The 18,071-nt window shown below is 47.7% G+C and overlaps 1 protein-coding gene across 1 annotated transcript in view; it reads left to right on the forward strand.

The window, feature by feature from the left end:
* The window catches only part of veph1 (ventricular zone expressed PH domain-containing 1), a 71,834-nt gene that overhangs the window by 20,036 nt on the left and 33,727 nt on the right, over positions 1–18,071 (forward strand). Inside the window, 5 exon segments of the mRNA XM_076994684.1 lie at positions 4,803–4,966; positions 7,537–7,746; positions 15,142–15,362; positions 17,053–17,244; positions 17,684–18,030. Of these exon segments, the coding sequence (XP_076850799.1) occupies positions 4,803–4,966; positions 7,537–7,746; positions 15,142–15,362; positions 17,053–17,244; positions 17,684–18,030 (1,134 nt within the window).

The following is an 18,071-nucleotide window of genomic DNA, read 5'->3' on the forward strand; positions in this document are numbered from 1 at the left end:
AAAAAAACATTAGAAGGTATATTGTGTGAATGTTGGTATTCAGGTGTGTGTAGGTGTATGGTGTGTGTAGAGATGTGGTGTGCAGGTGTGTTTGTGTGCGTGCGTGTGTGTGTGTGTGTGGGGGGGGGGGTCTGGGTTACATTGCTTTACATTGATTCCATGGATTTCACTCATGATGGTCTCCCCTGGTACACTGTCAGAGTGGGTCTTTCTTTTAATAATTTTTTCCTGTTTCCTGTTTTACATTTGCCCCAAACACAAGATGGCTTGAGTATATAATGTAAAGTAAACACAAATGTTACACTGACTCACTGTAATTAAATTAGATCAAATGTTCAGAAACACTATGTGATCTGTAGATACAGTATGCGGGATATGTGGTATGGACTGGCTCCCACACACAGCCGAAATCAAGTCCGCACCGGAGTCTTTCAGCTTCAGTTTAATCAGTTTAAAAATAAACTGGTCCACAATGTTTAAGCAGCCTTGGGATATATGAAGCTCAGAGTTACACAGATCTGTATTTGATGACTCTGCATTATTTTATCAATCATCACTTTCATCTTTTGGACTCTCACTCCCAATCACATCACTGTTGTCGGGGGACATACTGCGTTCATCATCATGGAAACTCCCTGTCATCACGGTCTGGATTACACATACGGTCCCCTGCGCTCCCTCAGATGTGGGTGGTAAGTGCCCACAGCAGAGGTGGACGGTGTCCAGACTCCGTTTCTCCCTCCTGTCCCCCACAGTGTGTCCGGGAAACAGGAGGCCTTGAGGAGATCTGCTCTGATGTGCAGGATGTGAGAGAAACGTGTCCCTGCCATGGCATGTCCCCCATCCCTGAGAGCCGGAGAGTCGCCGTGCCTCAACTCTTAAAAGTTCCAGGATTAAAGCACATACAAAATCTCAAAGGTGCAGTCAGCAACTTTGCAGCACCAAACCCGTCAGATGACGCGTTGAAGCGTTCGCCGTGTGAGCACCAGTGCCAGCAGCTTCTGATTTGTTTCACCAGCCCATTCAGGATTCACACTCAGACACTGTAACCACTCAGACGGCAAATACCAGGATTTCCATAACATCTGGCACATGTGCTGTGGGTGTGTAACACTCTTTGTCCTCCCCGGGGGCACAGTGCGTCCCTTGCCCGGCGCACATAGCTCCCGTCTGAAGGTGGGAATCAGCCGGTGCGAAAGCACGCAGAGGCGTTTTTGAATGCCAGAACCCCTGGAAGGCCGGTGGCCAATCACAGCTGCCATGACTGGCCCCGTTGTCCGTGAGGGGGCCGCGCAGGGGAGCTGCCGATCACTGATACGTGACGTCTGCCGCGTTGGGATGAAACGTGCTGCCACCGGCACCTACACCAGCACTGGAGGAGAAGGACAATGAGGTTCTCTCTTCCCAGAGCTCCATGCTGTCCAGGGCACAGCCAAGGAAAACACAGACATGGAGATTTAAGAAAGGATGAGTAATGTCATGTGTTTTTGCCCTATTTGTGTAATGCACCGCGTAATATAAATCTGTCAGTGTGAGGCTGATGGTCGTCTGTATTATCGAACATGAAAGCGGTTTGAAATTAAAAGTGGTCTGTTACTCCCTCCGGTTCTCTTTTGACATGGAAATAGGTTATTTTAAAAGATCGGTGGAGTCCAAGGCAAAAAAATTAAACCCCTTATGAGTTCTTGGAGTTGCTGTGTTTGGTGATTGATGGTTTAATAGGGAAGGGTGCTTTGGAGAGTCTGCAGGAGAAGATAGGAGACCCAGTGGGCACTGCTGGGCAGGTTTAGACCATGTCTGAAGGTCAGCTGCATGTAAACCCTCTCAGCTTCTCTCGCGTCCACATTGTCGTGAGTTGCCAAGTCCTGGACGTTTGCGATCCACCACACACGCTCATAAATCTATCCCTCCACTCCCAGTGTGGCCTGCTGACTCTCGCCCGCAGCAGGGCGTCATTTACACACTCGCTGATGCTGTAAGGGGAGGGGTGTGTGTGTGTGTGTGTATGTATCATGGGTGGGGCGGGATGGATGAGATATCTTTATCGCAGCTCCATAATAACAAGTTGTCAAGGATTACTTGGAGCTTTGGAGCAGGTCTGATTTCCTCTGTTCTCCTCCTAACGCTGAGCTGTGGTGGAGTTTTGTCTTGGTTCCATTTCATTTCCACTTATGGACCGTGTCAGATCCCTTGGTGCAGCTCTGGTCCATTGGCAGTGTAAAGGATTTGAGCAGTCTGGAGGCAGAAGATCAGGGGCAGAGGCATAAGAAGTGTAGGCCTCATGGAGGAGCAGACGAGCAGGGGGGTCCTGCAGATTCATGAAGGTTTCCTCAACGCTTGCTCCACAACCATCTCCACACCCAGGCCCAAAGCCAGGCCCGCAACCATGTATGATGGCTGTTCTATCACAGGACTTCAGCTGCATTTTCTTGGTGTCCTGCGCACTCTGGGTGTCCTGGGTGTCCCGTGTGCTGGTCTCTCATGGGCTTACCCACTGCTGCAGCATACCTCACCCAAAGCAGTGTGTTCAGGCTCAGACTCCAGCACATAAGCTTGTTCTTACCAAGACTGCAAGTTAAAACTCTCAAAATTTCCTAACGATGCCTGTCGGAGATTGATGGCGCAACCTTAAGTTCCACACACTACGATTTCTGTGTTTTTTATGCATCTGTTTTATAGTAATAGAACCCATTCATTATGCGTTCCTTCTAAAAGTGTCAGTGTTTGTTTACGCAGCTATCGTGAGGCTGTCTGGGAGGGGTGGCGCTGATGCTGCCAGCCGCCCTCACAAGTGCCCCTCGTACCTTTGTTGCACCACTCGTGAGCAATAGCCCTTACGCAAGAACCCCGACAAGCAGCCCTACACACTCTGACGCCTGGGTTTTATGTTCTTGTAGTTAGAAGCTCTCCATCAGTGGTCCATGCATTTCTATGCCACTGATTACACATCAGAATGAAAAGAATGAGAGCATTCCAGTAATGTTCTGCAGCACATGTAACAGCTCAGCAACTAAAGATGCAATAACCTGGACTAAATTAACCAAGCCCCTCCAAGAGCTGTTCTCAGAACAGCTTGTCCTGTAGTTTGACACTGTGTTTGTAGAGACACTGAGAGACCACGGCTGCTCCCAGATCAGCCGACTGACTTGGAGAGCTTAGTAAGAGACATGATCCTTGGGGACTTCTTTATTTTGTTGAACTGGACCCCTTCAGCCATGCAGCAGAGAAGGTTGATTGGTGTGAGAGCTCTGTCTCCTTGTCCCTGGGTCCTCGTGGCCTGGACACACCTCAGCTCTTCGAAGCTGTTCTTCCTGTTCCCACACGTGTTTGTTATTCCAGCCAGCTCCAGTGGAAACTTGTTGTGTCCGGACTACAAATAGAGCTCATTTTCCCCCTAGTGCGCCTGTAGTCACCTTGAGGAAACCTGCGATTGTTCCCAGATGAGCAGGAGCTGCTGATAGACACAGGCTGGCCACGGTTGCTTTACCTGCCCTTGTGTTGCTTATGCCCTCTGCCTTTTATATTTCCTCTCTTGCCAGAACTGTCTGCATTCAAAACAACAGTACCAGCGTAGTCCGATGATTAAGAAAGAAAGGACCCAGCATCAGGTTTGAGAAAGCACTTTTAACAAACCTCAAATGTGACCTCACACTCTGAGTTGACTAACTGTGACATGGTAGAGGCCTTGGTTCCAGAGTAGTGGGTTAGAATTTCAGTAATCACAGAGAGTCAGCTCAACGAAACTGATCCTAATCAAACTGCCTTCATGGAGATCTGCAAAATAAGAGGAGTATTGATAATGGGGTTTGAATGAATGTGAATGAAAATTAAAGATTTAATCATTGTTCTGGAATAGGAAATCCCACTGTCCTCCTATGCTGATTATTAATGTATATTTTCAGAAATAAAAACCTCACAATGTCGATTCCCAGAACATCCGTGCAACAGAGGCCTGTGCCGTGAGGTTTCCTCATTTGGGATAGGGATGTTTGGAAGTGGGGGGGATCAGGTGATATTTTGATGGTGATGAGTGGTACTTCTTGGAATATTGTGACATGGTGACACTTGCCTCATTCCCACTAAACTGATGCTATGACACATTTCCTGTTTGGTTTCCATTGTTTCCTGAAGAATCAGCCATAGGAATGTGGGTTCCTTAGATGCATACATTATCATTCATACATTTTAAAAGAGAATATTCATGGTGTTAAACTCTTAGTGGTGTTGGCTCTTAGAGGGGATGAGGAAGGTTCTTCCACAAGTCTGAACAACAGAGTTGGCCCAGGTCTTCTTGCTGGGACTGGTTTCCCCCTGGCAGATGTTCCCCAGTGCAGGTGAGACTCACGTCACAGCTTGAATTGAGAGGGGCTTCTGGGTGGGAGAGCACGGTATTCTGGGCTGCTTTCTGGAGAACTCTCCCATTGTGTTTGTCGTGCACGCGTGGTGGATCAGCTCCTAATCACACCCTCAGAGCGAATGTCACCAAACATTTTTTCTTTCCCAGTTGCATAATGAGTTAAATGCTGTTTTTGTGCTTGGTTTTACCCCTTGCAGTTTATGGAACTGCTTTTGACAAATACCTAAACTTCAAATTCCTTGACTAAGGGTTCATCGTGAGTTCGCTTCGTGTTCATAGCTTGACAGATGTTTCTAGATTCCCAGTAAGCTCCTAGTGCGTGTTTGTTCACTGGAGTGGAGCAGTGACTCACCATGTAAGGGGCCCCTTAAGGAAGTGTGTTCAGCATCTGCTTTATTGATTGATTGATTGATTTCTGATGGGTTGTTTTTGATTTGATCGCTAGGCAACAGCATGTTGTTGCGGGTACTGCCTTCAGTCTATCCCCTGCGGCCGGAGCCGGTCCACCAGCATGTCCAGGAGCTGCTAGCCCTGATGCCCGAGGTGGAGCAGGCCAGCAGACAACACCTGCTCCGACTGCTACAGATGATCTCCGAGCAGCACCCACGGGTCAGTGTGTGTGAGATGGAGAAAGAGCATGTGTAAAACATGTGCATGGTGTGAACGTGAATAAGAGTGAGGAACCTTGAGTATGTGTGGACAATTTGGATTCATCTGCAGCGTTTAGCAGACACATTTATCCAAAGCAACTTACAATCACAACCAAGTACAATTCATATAATGACCTTGCTCAGGGCCGCACAGTGGCAGCCTGGTAGTGGGGAAGCTTGAACCAGCTCCTGGTTCTTGGCCAGTGCTATAACTGTGGAGCCGCCACTCATTTCACTGTGTGCGAGACAGACCGTGTGGCAGGCAGGTGTGTGTTAAAGGTCAGGTATTTTGGGCGGGAGAAACAAAACAATATCATGGGTGGAGAGGGTGTGGTGGGTGGACGGTAATGATTTACTGGCCGTGCTACCAAGGGAGGAAGAAGAGGGCTGGCCAGGCGGTCAGGGAGCTCAGTGAGAACATGACTGACATGTCCGGCGGTGTCCGCGCCGTAGCGTCGAAAAGCACGGAAACTGTGAACAACCCCCCAAAAAATGCAACAAAACAAAAGGCATCAGTCATCGAAAACCCTCTGCCCGCTGCCCCTCGGAGCACGAAGGGCATTATGGGAGTGGTGAGTGGGGAACACACGGGCGTCCTCTCCAGGGACTGGTGTGGGCTGGCAGGCAGCTGAGCAGAGGGAAGCAGCAGGGAAGATGGGCACTACTGCCTCAGTGGGTGGGGCAATTGGGGCGGGGCTGTGTATGATGAAGGGCGTGGCTGTTCATGTTCGGGGTGGGGCTGTGTACAGTGGGAGGTGGGGACTACGACATCTGCCAAAGTTGTGCAAACTTCAGGCCGTGAAATGAGCAGGGAGGATCAAAGTGTTTTAACGAGTCATTGCGTTGTTTCTGCAGTGACAGAGAGCGAGAGGGAAACAGTTCTAGTTACAGAGCAAAAAGAGGAAAATAAATATACAGTATATACCGAAATAGTGAGATCAGAGAGATGGACACATGCTGTGTGTATACTACAGAGAGAAAGAGGACTACATAATAAAGAGAAAGAGGATCTCCAAAATAAACCATCTTCACTATAAACTGTTTAAGGAAACCTATACTCTTCCTCTGCTATTACAAATGTGTTTTGAGGCACCTAGTTTTCCTTTTTATGGACTGGGGCCCTGTCCCTCTGATACCGCGTCCCTGTCCCTCTGATACCGCGTCCCTGTCCCTCTGATACCGCGTCCCTGTCCCTCTGATACCGCGTCCTTGTCCCTCTGATCCCGCGTCCCTGTCCCTCTGATACCACGTCCCAACCTTGGGCTGCCCTCTTTCTGCCTGTATGATTTTGGCTGTTTGGCTCTGCCTTTCTCTGTCTCTCTGCCTCATCTCTCCATCGCTCTGTCTCTATTCCCCTGACTCTCTCTGTCTCTAAACTAGATCTGTCCATCTCTCTGTCTCTCTGCCACATCACTCCATCTCTCTCTTTGGACATCCTCTCAGTCCTCTACGTGCATTGACACTCTATTCTGTTTGGCATAGGTCAGAGGTCTTCAAGTTGTGTGTGTGTGTGTGTGCGCATAGGCAGAAAGAGCGAGGGATTATTTGGAAATCTGGCAGGCAGTTGAAGAAAGGAAATGTGATGAAACCTTGAAGCAATGAATATCCTAGTGACTCCCGAGTTTTCTTAATCACATTGGATCTCTGATATGTCATAATACCTTGTCAGAAATAGAGGTCAGATGTGATGAAGGTTTGTGTTCTGTGCTGTATTGTCTGTGAGTCAGTGGCCTGTATCTGTAACCCTAAAAAGTAAAAGAAATCAAGAAACTTAATGGTTTTAATTTTAGCGCTTTAACTCCCTCCCATTCTCCTTCTATGACTCCTTTTCTCTGAAAGTACAGCAAAGAAGCAGGAATTTTTGATGGGGTGGGCAGCTCTGAATATGGCCAATCAGCAAGCAGCTCTTCGAGAACGGGGCCAGATCCAAACCTCCAGAGGCCTTCGTGAGCAAAAGAACTTCAAGGGCTGATTTCTGTTCCTACCAACAGTACCCCCTAGTCCACTCCCCCCCAGTGCAGATACCCCCTAGTCCACTCCCCCCCAGTCCAGATACCCCCTAGTCCACTCCCCCCCAGTCCAGATACCCCCTAGTCCACTCCCCCCCAGTGCAGATACCCCTGTAGTCTACATTTCCCCCCCAGTGCAGATACCCCCCTACTCCACACCCCCCCGCACCCCCCCAGTGCAGATACCCCCCTACTCCACATCCCCCCAGTGCAGATACCCCCTACTCCACACCCCCCCCCCCCCCCAGTCCAGATACCCCCTACTACACCCCCCCTTCCTCATGGGGAGCAGCACCGTCAACACATGCCTTTTTGCTCTCAGGTTTCCCCTTTTTATCTTTTGGCTTTTCTGATGTTCTTCTGTTCTCCTCAGTAGGGTGTGTGTGTGCGCGTGTGCGTGTATGTGTGTGCGCTTGTGCGTGTATGTGTGTGTGTGTGTGTGTGTGTCTGTCTCTTCCTTCTGCCATTTTGTGTTGTTCACCTTAATGATGAAAAACTCTTTCTCTTTTTGCTCGGCTAGGCATTGACTCCTCTGGTGCCGTCTCTGATTGGTCACCTCAGTGATGCCACTCTGAAGGATGCCCTCTTGGCTGTGCTGGTGGGTGTGGCTCAGGTTAGCCCCGCCTCACTCCGTCCATTTTTGCCTGCACTGAAAAGTGTGGGTCAGCAGACACCAGGGCTACTGGGACATGTGGCTAAAATTCATGGAGCGGTGGGCCTGACCAGTGAGGTGAGCATCTAGCACACACACACACACACACACACACACACACACACACACACACTTAGCAGTTTAAGCAGTATGTTTGTGTCATTCTTTGCTATTCTATCTTCATTAGATAGAAGGCGTGGCTACGTGTAATTGGCAGACTGGTACCTGTGTGCGCGCGCGCGTGTGTGTGTGTGTGTGTGTGTGTGTGTGTGTGTGTGTGTGTGTGTGTGTGTGTAACTAGCAGACTGGTACCTGTGCGCGCGTGTGTGTGTGTGTGTGTGTGTGTGTGTGTGTGTGTGTGTGTGTGTGTGTGTGTGTGTGTAACTAGCAGACTGGTACCTGGTGTGCTAACCAACCACCTCGCACTTCCTCATGTTCCTCTTCTCATTTACTCAGTTCATTCATTCAGTTCCCCTGGTTCTCCTGGTCTCAGGCCTTCCATATACTTTTTTTTTTGTTTATTCTTTTATTCTCTTTTGTTTATTTTTTCATTATCTCTTTTGTGTTTTTTATTGACTCTACTCATTTACTCAATTCACTTTCATCCCTCATCTCATTTTGTTTGCCTCTCTCCCCACCTCCTTCACCTTAACCACCTCCCCCCTCTCTCTCCCTCTCTCCCTCTTTCTCTCCTTCCCTCTTTTTCTCTTCCTCTCTCTTTCCCTCCCTCTTCCTCTCTCTCTGTCATCCCTGAAACTAATTTCCTCAAAAAACAGAAGGCAAGGTAAAGAAGAGACATCAGAAAGGCTCACACACACACACACACACACACATACAGCATACTTCCAGGAACATGAAGTGAGATGAGTGCTGAAGGCGGTGAATCCCAGGAAGGCGGCTGGCCCTGACCGCGTACCTGGAAAGGTGCTAAAAGCGTGTGCCGACCAACTGGCGGGGGTCTTCACCTGCATATTCAACATGTCCCTGTCACAGGCCATCATTCCACCTTGCCTCAAGTCCTCCATCATCTTTCCAGTTCCCAAAAAAGTGTGGTGGAGAGCATTAATGACTACAGGCCTGTTGCACTTACACCAGTGGTCATGAAGCGCTTTGAAAGACTGATCTCTAAACACCTCAGTGTCTACCTCCCACCCTGGTCCCCCATCAGTTCACCTATAGGGCAAACCGCTCCACAGAGGATGCCATCAACATCACACTCCTCACCGTGCTGAGTCACCTGGAGCATAGGGGGAGCTAGGTGAGAATGCTCTTCCTGGACTTCCAGCTCAGCATTTAATCACATCATCCTGAAGATTCTGGTCCAGAAACTCGTGGCTCTGGGCATCTCCACCCCCAACTGCCAGTGGATACAGAACTTTCTCACAGACCGCCCACAGTCTGTGAAATTAGGCCTCCACCTCTCCTCCACCATCACATTCAGCACCGGCTTCCCCCAAGGCTGTGTACTGAGCCCTCTCCTGTTCACCCTCTACACCTACGACTGCTCCCCGACCCATCTTTCTAACACCATCATAAAGTTTGCAGACGGCACCACCGTAGTCGGGCTCTTCTCAGGGGGAGATGAGTCGGATTACAGGGACGAGATAAACTGGCTGCCCAGCTGGTGCTCTGCCAACAACCTGCCACTGAACATCCAAAAAACTGAGGAATTAATTCTGGACTTCAGGAAGGGCAGGGCTGATCCAGCCCCGCTTCACATGGTCTGCGTGGAAAGGGTCAGCTCCATCTGGTTCCTGGGTGTGCAGATCACCGACAGCCTCTCCTGGTCTGCAAACACAACAACAGTGGTGAAGAAAGCCCAGCAGCGATCCACTTCCTGAGGGTTCTCAAGAGGAACAAGATGGAGGAGAAACTGCTGATGCTCTTCTATAGCGTCACGGCGTGGTACGGAGGGTGCTCAGCAGCAGATAGAAAAGCACTGCAGAGGCTGATCAACACCGGGGATCACTGGCTGCTCCCTGCCCAGCCTCGCTACCTCAGAAGGGCGGTCAGTATCGCCAAGGACACATCCCACCGCCAGCAATCACCTGTTTGACCCGTTACCCTCAAGCCGACGGTACAGGTTGCTCAAAACTCGAAGAAGTAGGCTTAGAGACAGCTTTTTCCCCAAGAGCCATCACTGCACTGAACAACATGTAAAAATAACGGCAACAATAATGTAAATTCTCAAACCCATGTGCCATACAACAGGTGTGAAATACTTTCCCACTTGCAATATTATGTAACATATACTGTAAATAGCTTATGTGCAATGTTCAAAACATTTATCATGCAATAATCTACAAGAACTATTTTGTAAATGTGGTACTACTTTTAACTTGTCATTTTATTTCATTGTGTGTATTTATTTGTCCCGACAAGCACCTAGAAGTAGAATCAAATTTCATTGTAATGCAAATTATAATGACAATAAAGGCGATTCTGATTCTTATGTAGACCATCATACTACATTACTGTAAATGCAGTTAAAATTATAACACTATGTTTCTGTAAATACAGTTAAGATCATCACACTAATGCAGACTGTCCTCTTTATCCATTTCCCCATTTGTACTGGGTTTGCCCCACCCATTCAAAAAAAAAAAGTGCCATATTTTGTCAATTGTGATTTTTACACCGCAATCGAAATTTGTCCTCCGCTTTGAACCCATCTGTGCAGTCAGAACACACACACACACACACACTAGTGATTACTAAGGGGCTGTGGATCACATGTGTCCAGAGCGGTGGGCAGCCCTAGCCTGGCACCCGGGGAGCAGTTGGGGTTAGGTGCCTTGCTCAAGGGCACCTCAGTCATGGCCTCAGGTCTGGGAATCGAACCCACGACCCTCCGGTCACAAGACCAGTTCCCTACCACCAGGCCATGACCATGAATATATACTGCAACCTGAACTGGGGGCCCATTAAAGCTGCACAACCAGAGATACGGGACACATGTGTGGGAGGAGCCCTGCGAGGGACTGCCCACCTGGCACTGGGGCAAGATTGCAGGGTATGAAGGCAATGCCAGATATGCCTATGTGTGGCAGGGGCAGTTACACTCCCCCTTTAAACCCCCTGCATTCAATGTATTCAAGATCATGTTCTTTGGCTCCACTAACCCTTACAGAGGTCCTGAAGTTTGTGTGTTCATGCACACGCTTGATGGTAACTGTGAGATGATTACAAATGATGGGCTAAATTGCTCATCTTCTCCTGGGTAGAAGCTCCATGCTGTGAACTCCAGTTTTCCATGTCACAAAATCCAGCATTCCTGAGTCCCCCCTGCTGGAGCCAGAGGCAACAGGCACAGCCCAATGGCATGTCCAAATGTGTGTGTGTGTGTGTGAGTGCGCGCGCGTGCACTTTCCTGCTCCACACGCATTGCATCTTTAAACGCACTGTAATGAGCTCCAAGTCATAAAAAATAAGCGGACATTTCTCTGAAATGATGCTGACAAGGGCCTGTGTCTTCTGCATTTGCACAACTGGTAGTTTTTGCCTGTTAGTCATCATGACCCTTTAATGTGAACAGTGAACATTAAATCAAGCAGCCAGCTTTTAGTTTGCCTGGAGATGCTTTTTTAAAGTCTCGAAGGATGCGGAAACCCCAGAAACATGGCAATCTTTAACAGAGTGATTGCAAAACATTTTCTCCCTAAAGACATACCAGCCATTCTATTTTACAGCCTTTTCTGTTCCTTGCCACATCTCTCTTGCCCTCTCAGAAACTAGAAGGACCCTTCCCATCATGCTCTTCCATCACGTTTTTGCACTACTTCGTGTCCCGTCCCCCTGCGAGACTGACCTTGCCCGACCTTGTCCTGCATGAGAGACCCTCACACACTTGGACTTCTGAACACAGCCATGGGGTATGCAATTGAGGGGGGGGGGTGTGGTTGTGGAGAAGGGCTGGGCCAGTTTAGCCCCACACATGCTTTGTCAGCGCCTTGTCACTAGAAGGTCACATGACCTCTCCTCCCGGTTTTACTGTACTCCAAAATTGTCCAGGTCCCTGGTTTTCTGCGTCACTGTGCTTATTTGCAAATGGTCTGTGTTGGGTTTAATTTTGGAGGGATTACTGAGATTGAAATCAGACAGGTCAGCTGTTATTATCTTTCACAGATACACATACTGGAATTCAGGTTTGAATTGCAGCTGTCTTTGGGTAAGTCCTTAGGGGACCGATTGACTGCTTTCTTACTGAGGAGCGATAGCCAATCAGGCATCTGCCTGGAAGTGCTGGGTGCTCTACTGAGGATGCACACTGAACCACTCAACAATGCTGGAGCAGACATATTTCCAGAAGAGGTTCTGACAGGCTCCCTGCTGTTTATATGAAGTATATGTAACCTTTGCCCTTCTAAGATAGCATGTGGTGTTAGAGAAAACTGTGATATGGGAAAATGGAAAAACCCTGGAGATCAGGAGTCTGTATAGTAGGCAGTCATACATCACCTTTCTCCCATGCAGACTGTGTGGACATGGTTAAGAGGATCCAGGAGGGTTGACACCAAGCATTGACTAGTCCAGCAGGAGAGCAAGCAAAGAATGGGCGGCTCTGACTCAACATGGCTATGGGGCTGCCAACTCATTTACCAGGGGATTTAGGCCTTTACCAGGGGCTTTGGGCCTTTACCAGGGGCTTTAGACATTTACCAGGGGATTTAGGCCTTTACCAGGGGCTTTGGGCCTTTACCAGGGGCTTTGGGCCTTTACCAGGGGCTTTAGACATTTACCAGGGGCTTAAAGTCTTTACCAGGGGCTTTGGGAATTTACCAGGGGCTTTGGGAATTTACCAGGGGCTTTAGGCCTTTACCAGGGGCTTTAGACATTTACCAGGGGCTTTAGGCCTTTGCCAGGGGCTTTGGGGAGTTTTTAGGAAGGGAGTGAATAGATCAGCATCATGCAGCCATTTGCATCATTAAAGAAGAAACCCCTTACAGAGACTTCACAGAAATGTCAGTGACATTTATCCTCTCATTGACTCAGTCCAGCTTTCAGCAATTTTATAAATATCTACACACACACACACACACAGACACAAGCATAGTTGTGGTTTTCTCCAACCCTGGGCCATTATGCAAGACCCATGACCTGAGACTTAGAGGACAGTGATAGGATAGAGTCTCCCCTTCCTGCAAGTGCATCTTCTTATCCCACCTCCCCAACCTCCTTCATCTCTTCCACGTCCCTACCTCCTTCACCTCCTGCACCTACTTCATTTCCTCCACCTCCCCATCTCCTCCACCTTCCCCAACTCCTTCATCTGCTTCACATCCTTATCTTCATCTCCCTCACCTCCCCAGCTCCTTCATCTCTTCCACCTCTCCACATCCTTCATCTCCTCCACCGCCCCTCTTCCTCCACCTCTTTCATCTCCTCCAGCTCCCCCACCTCCTTCATCTCTTCCCTTCCACCTCCCCCACCTCATCCAGCTCCCCACCCCCACCTCCTACATCTCCTCCACCTCCCCTCTTTCATCTTCTCCACCTCCTTCACCTCATCCACCTCCCCCACTTCCTCCACCTCCCCCACCTCTTTTACCTTCTGCACCTCCTTCTCTACCTCCCCATCTCCTTCTCTTCCTCTACTTCCTTCAGGTCCTCCTTCTCCCACCACCTCCTTCACCTCCTTAATCTTCCCCACCTCCCCCACCCCTTCATCTCTTTCACCACGAGACCACACTTCCATGATGCAGAGTAATACGCCCGCAATGCCCATTACAGTCTGGTTGGGTCACTAATTGATTGATCACTGGGCGTGTCCAGCTCACATATACTGTGGCCATTCAGAGACAGTGTATCCTCATTAGGCTGGAGTTCATCATTAACACCATTAATACAGTGCAAGGGTCTTGTGCCTGCAGTTAGTCTGCACTCAGACAGCAGCACATATGCATTGTGTGTCAATACAAACTCGAAAATAAATGTACCCCTGTGAAGAATTCAGATTGGTTAGGAATGTTCTGGAGTCTTATTTGTAGTGTAAACTTGTGTGATAGTGAGCAAATGCCCATGTGGTGTAATTAATCAAAAGAATAGGGGGAAAACTGCTAAACAGAGGTCTTTTTCTCAGTTGATGAAGGACAAAGGACATCTGTCCAAAACATTGTGTCCTATATGGCACATTTTGCTACCACTATATTTACGCTTATGCTTATATTAGTTTGTCAAGGATTGCAGTAGCAGTCTGTATGAACCTCATGTGACGTGGGTGTGGGGGGGGGGGGGGGGGGTTGCTAACAGAGGTCTTTATCTCTGTTGATGAAGGACATCTGTCCAAAACATTGTGTCCAAAACCTTCTGTCCTACACAGTACATTTTGCTACCACTATATTTCTGCTTATGTGTGCTTATGTCAAGGATTGCGGTAGCAGTGTGTATGAACCTCATGTGATGTGTGTGATTAGTGAAACACAGAGAAGTGCTGAGTTATTTCTGTCTCTCTCTCTGTCTGTTTAACGGTGAGTGTCTTAGCTCTGGCCAATAAAAATGTCTAACTAACTCAAACGGAGGAATCCTATCTGTGTCCATCTCTTCACTCATGTTTGCTGACGATGAAACGTAAACTCAGAGAGAACGGATGACTGCTCCAGCAGGAGAGGGATCCAGTGTGTGGCGTGGCCGAGTACGAGGGGACATGGTAGAGCCGTGTGCAGCGTGTGTCAGCCCTGGCCGTGGTTCCTGCAGACCCCGTCTTCTGGAACAGAGATGGTGTTTGACTTAACCACTAACAGATGTTTTTATAGCCTCCCGAATTCCGAAAAGCACCAACAGACTTTCTCCCTCTGTGTCACTTCATACACTCAATATGTACTTGAAGAGTTTGCGTAATCTAGAAAAATTCTACAGAATTTTGTAAAGTTTGGAAATGACCGTATTGGATCGTAAAACCAATGAGTCACATTTTGGACCAGAATAAAGTGGAACCTTATTGAATGGGACAAAGGACTGATCACATTAGAAGAAAATATACAAATTAGAAACAGCCTCTGTTTCCCAAGGAGAGAGATCTGCTAGTTATATCGGGACATTAAGTTCAGATAATACAATGACTTGCAAATCAAGGCACCAGGACGGTGTCAATTCATTTTTGATGATGTACAGTGTTTGTGTGTGTTGTGTGTGTGTGTGTGTATATGTCTGTGAGATGTGTGGGTGTGTGTGTGTTTGTGTGTGATGGGTGTCGAGTTGTATGTGTGTGTGTATACATGTGTGTTGTATGTGTGTGTTTATGTATTATACGTGTTTGTGTGTGTGTTTGTGTGGGTGATGTGTATTATATGTGTTTGTGTGTGTGATGTGTGTGTTTGTGTGTGTGATGTGTGTATTATGTGTTTGTGTGTGTGATGTGTGTATTATGTGTCTGTGTTTGCGTATGTGATGTGTGTATTATGTGTTTGTGTATGTGATGTGTGTATTATGTTTTTGTGTATGTGATGTGTGTATTATGTGTGTGTTTGTGTGCTAGGCCGAGGCCCATGAGGCCCTGCTGTACCTGGTGTCTCTATTGGCCTGTATGGACCACAACATCCACCACACACTGCTGCTTGAGATCCACAGCCTGACGGATCGCTACCCCTCCCTGGTGGGGGGCGGAGCCAGGGACGTCTACCGAATGAGCAACAGCTTCAGCGCCATCGCCCGCCTCCTCACTCACAGGCTGGAGGGAGACACTGCAGTAGCCTGCAGGTACATACTTGTTACACACACACACACGCACACACAGTATACTCATACACACACACGGACACGCACAGTATACTCATACACACACACACACAGGATACTCATACACACACACACACAGTGTACTCACATACACACACACACACAGTATACTCATACACACACACACACACAGGATACTCATACACACACGCACAGTATACTCATACACACACACACAGTGTACTCACATACACACACACACACAGTATACTCACATACACACACAAGCACATTCTCTGCCATTGCGATGAGGGTGATGGCCCGATGAGTTCCTTACGAATCCACCTTCCTAGCTTTCTGTTCTCTGAATATACACATGGTAACTAAGCAGTTCTTTAAACGAACACATGGTCTCAGGACATCAGGTTCTGCTTTTACAGCAGTAGAGTGGTAACTGCACCGGAACAATGAATTTCACAGTTGTTTTTTTTTTTTTTTGCAATCAAACGTGTAATAAAGAGTGATGGATTCATAACCCAGTCCAAGCCCATAAATCAGAGACACGGTTTAAAGCTGAATGGAAGAATGTGGGTCTTTTAAGAGAAAGCAGGTTCTGCTGAAGCCCGTTAGCTGAAGGGCACTCAGAGAGTTCATACTGCACTTCCCCTCGGAAAACATTCAACTTACTGCTCTAGCAGTGGCTTCACTCGAGGTTCCTCAGAGAGGGAAACGAGTTTCACCCAGAGAGGTCCGAGAAAAAAATACACAGACATTACCATGCGGCCAGAGAGAGAAATAAGGCCAGTTCATTTAACCCTCTCCCCCTCTCACTCCATCTCTTTCTCTCTCTCACTCTCTCTCACTCTTGCTTTATTGACTGTGAACATACAGCTTTGACAAAGCAGTACAAAAGAAGGACAAAACAACATGTTAATTTTTAATATAAACAAACTTTCATAAGCGCATTGGTAAATGAATTCATATCAGAAAACTACTTTCATTCTCTCTCTGTCTCTCTCTCTCTCCTTCTCCGCACTTCCATGCATAGAACCAGACATTTCCCTGCCTGTGGGTTTGTCAGAGATTTTATATCTGTGTTTGTGTATGTGTATATTTTTATAACTGTCTTTGTGTATGTGTGTGTGTGTGTGTGTGTGTGTGTGTGTGTGTGTGTGTGTGTGCATATTTTGGCTTTTAGAAGCCTAATTTACTGTGTGTTTGCATGAGTAGGAATATTTTGAGTGTTAAAGTATTTAAAGATTGAATGCATTTGTAAGTGTGTGTGTTGACGTGCATCTGAGCACGTGAGTTTCTCTGCTGTCTTGTGGGTGAAGGTCTGAGTGACACAAGAGAAGACGTGTTACACTCAAACTGCCAGATAAACACACACGCACACACACACACAGAGCCAACTCCCCAGGCCTGTTGGTGAGTTTGTGTTTGTTGAATAGAGTGGTTTGATCAACTGTCTTTCTAGTGTCTTGACTGCTGCCTATGTGCTCAGTCCAGATGGATATTCGTGTTTGTCTTGAGCTGATCATCCAGCATGAGTGTCGTTGAGTGTGAGTGTATGTGTGAGTGGTGTGAGTGTATGTGTGTGTCGTTGAGTGTGAGTATATGTGTGAGTGTGAGTATATGTGTGAGTGTGAGTGTATGTGTGAGTGTGAGTGTATGCATCCCATATGTTTTTATGTGTTCTGTGTGTTATAAGAGGTACAGAGAGCACTGTGGCATCTGGGAGTTGTGAGGATGAGTCTGGTCCTGGTGAGGACAATGAAGACCAGTTGAAGATCCAGGCCTTTGACCAGAAGACAGGGGAGGAGGGTTCTTCCCCCACACTTCAGCGACGCCACAGCCTGGGCCATGCATCGCGAGCCGAGCACCGAGAGATGCGATTCAGCAGGTGGCTATAGGCTTTCTGTTCCTGCCAGTGTTAGCCTATCAGCCCTCTGATTGGTTATTCCACAAAACATACCATGAATGTCATCAACGTATTAACTTTGATATGGTTAGAATTGCAGCAGTCGTTGCTAATCTAAAACCTTGTTATTACTTCCCATTCTGTTTGCATCTCAATATATTTTTGCACGGTAGCTTCATTGGCATGACTGTGTCAGGTACAGTTGCAAAGCAAATAGTTTGGACAATAAAGGCAGTAATGACAATGGTTCTAATAATCATAAATAATTAACAGTAACAAATAATTATTTATTCTGGTGAATGAATGAATGAATCAGTAATGAGATGTCTCCCCTCCTTCTCGCTCTCTCTCTCTCTCTCTCTCTCTCTCTCTCTCTCTCTCTCTCTCTCTCTCTCTCTCTCTCTCTCTCTCTCTTTCTCAGGTCAAAGAGTTTGGCTGTCCATGCAGCACGTTCACGTTCCAACGCCGATGGCACACAGGATGGAGAAGGGGCGGAGCAAAGCTCAGACACCTATCTGAATGACCCCGCCCTCAACCCAGAGACACCCTCCCCTCCCTCGCCTATGCAGGAGAACCACAATGAGCCCACGGAAAGACATCCTCCCTCCAACATGGACTCTCATGTGGAGGCGGAGCCTATTGAGGGGGCAGACCTTCAGGAGGGTGACCGCCTCTGGACACACCTCCGAGACAACATGGAGAAGATTAGAGCTTTCTGCTCTAAGATGATCAAACAGATCCCTATACCCGATCAATGTGTCATTGAAGGTACAACCACATACTAATAGTAAACTATAATTGTATTACAA

The sequence above is a fragment of the Brachyhypopomus gauderio genome, chromosome 2, assembly GCF_052324685.1.
Source record: "Brachyhypopomus gauderio isolate BG-103 chromosome 2, BGAUD_0.2, whole genome shotgun sequence".
Lineage (NCBI taxonomy): Eukaryota > Metazoa > Chordata > Actinopteri > Gymnotiformes > Hypopomidae > Brachyhypopomus > Brachyhypopomus gauderio.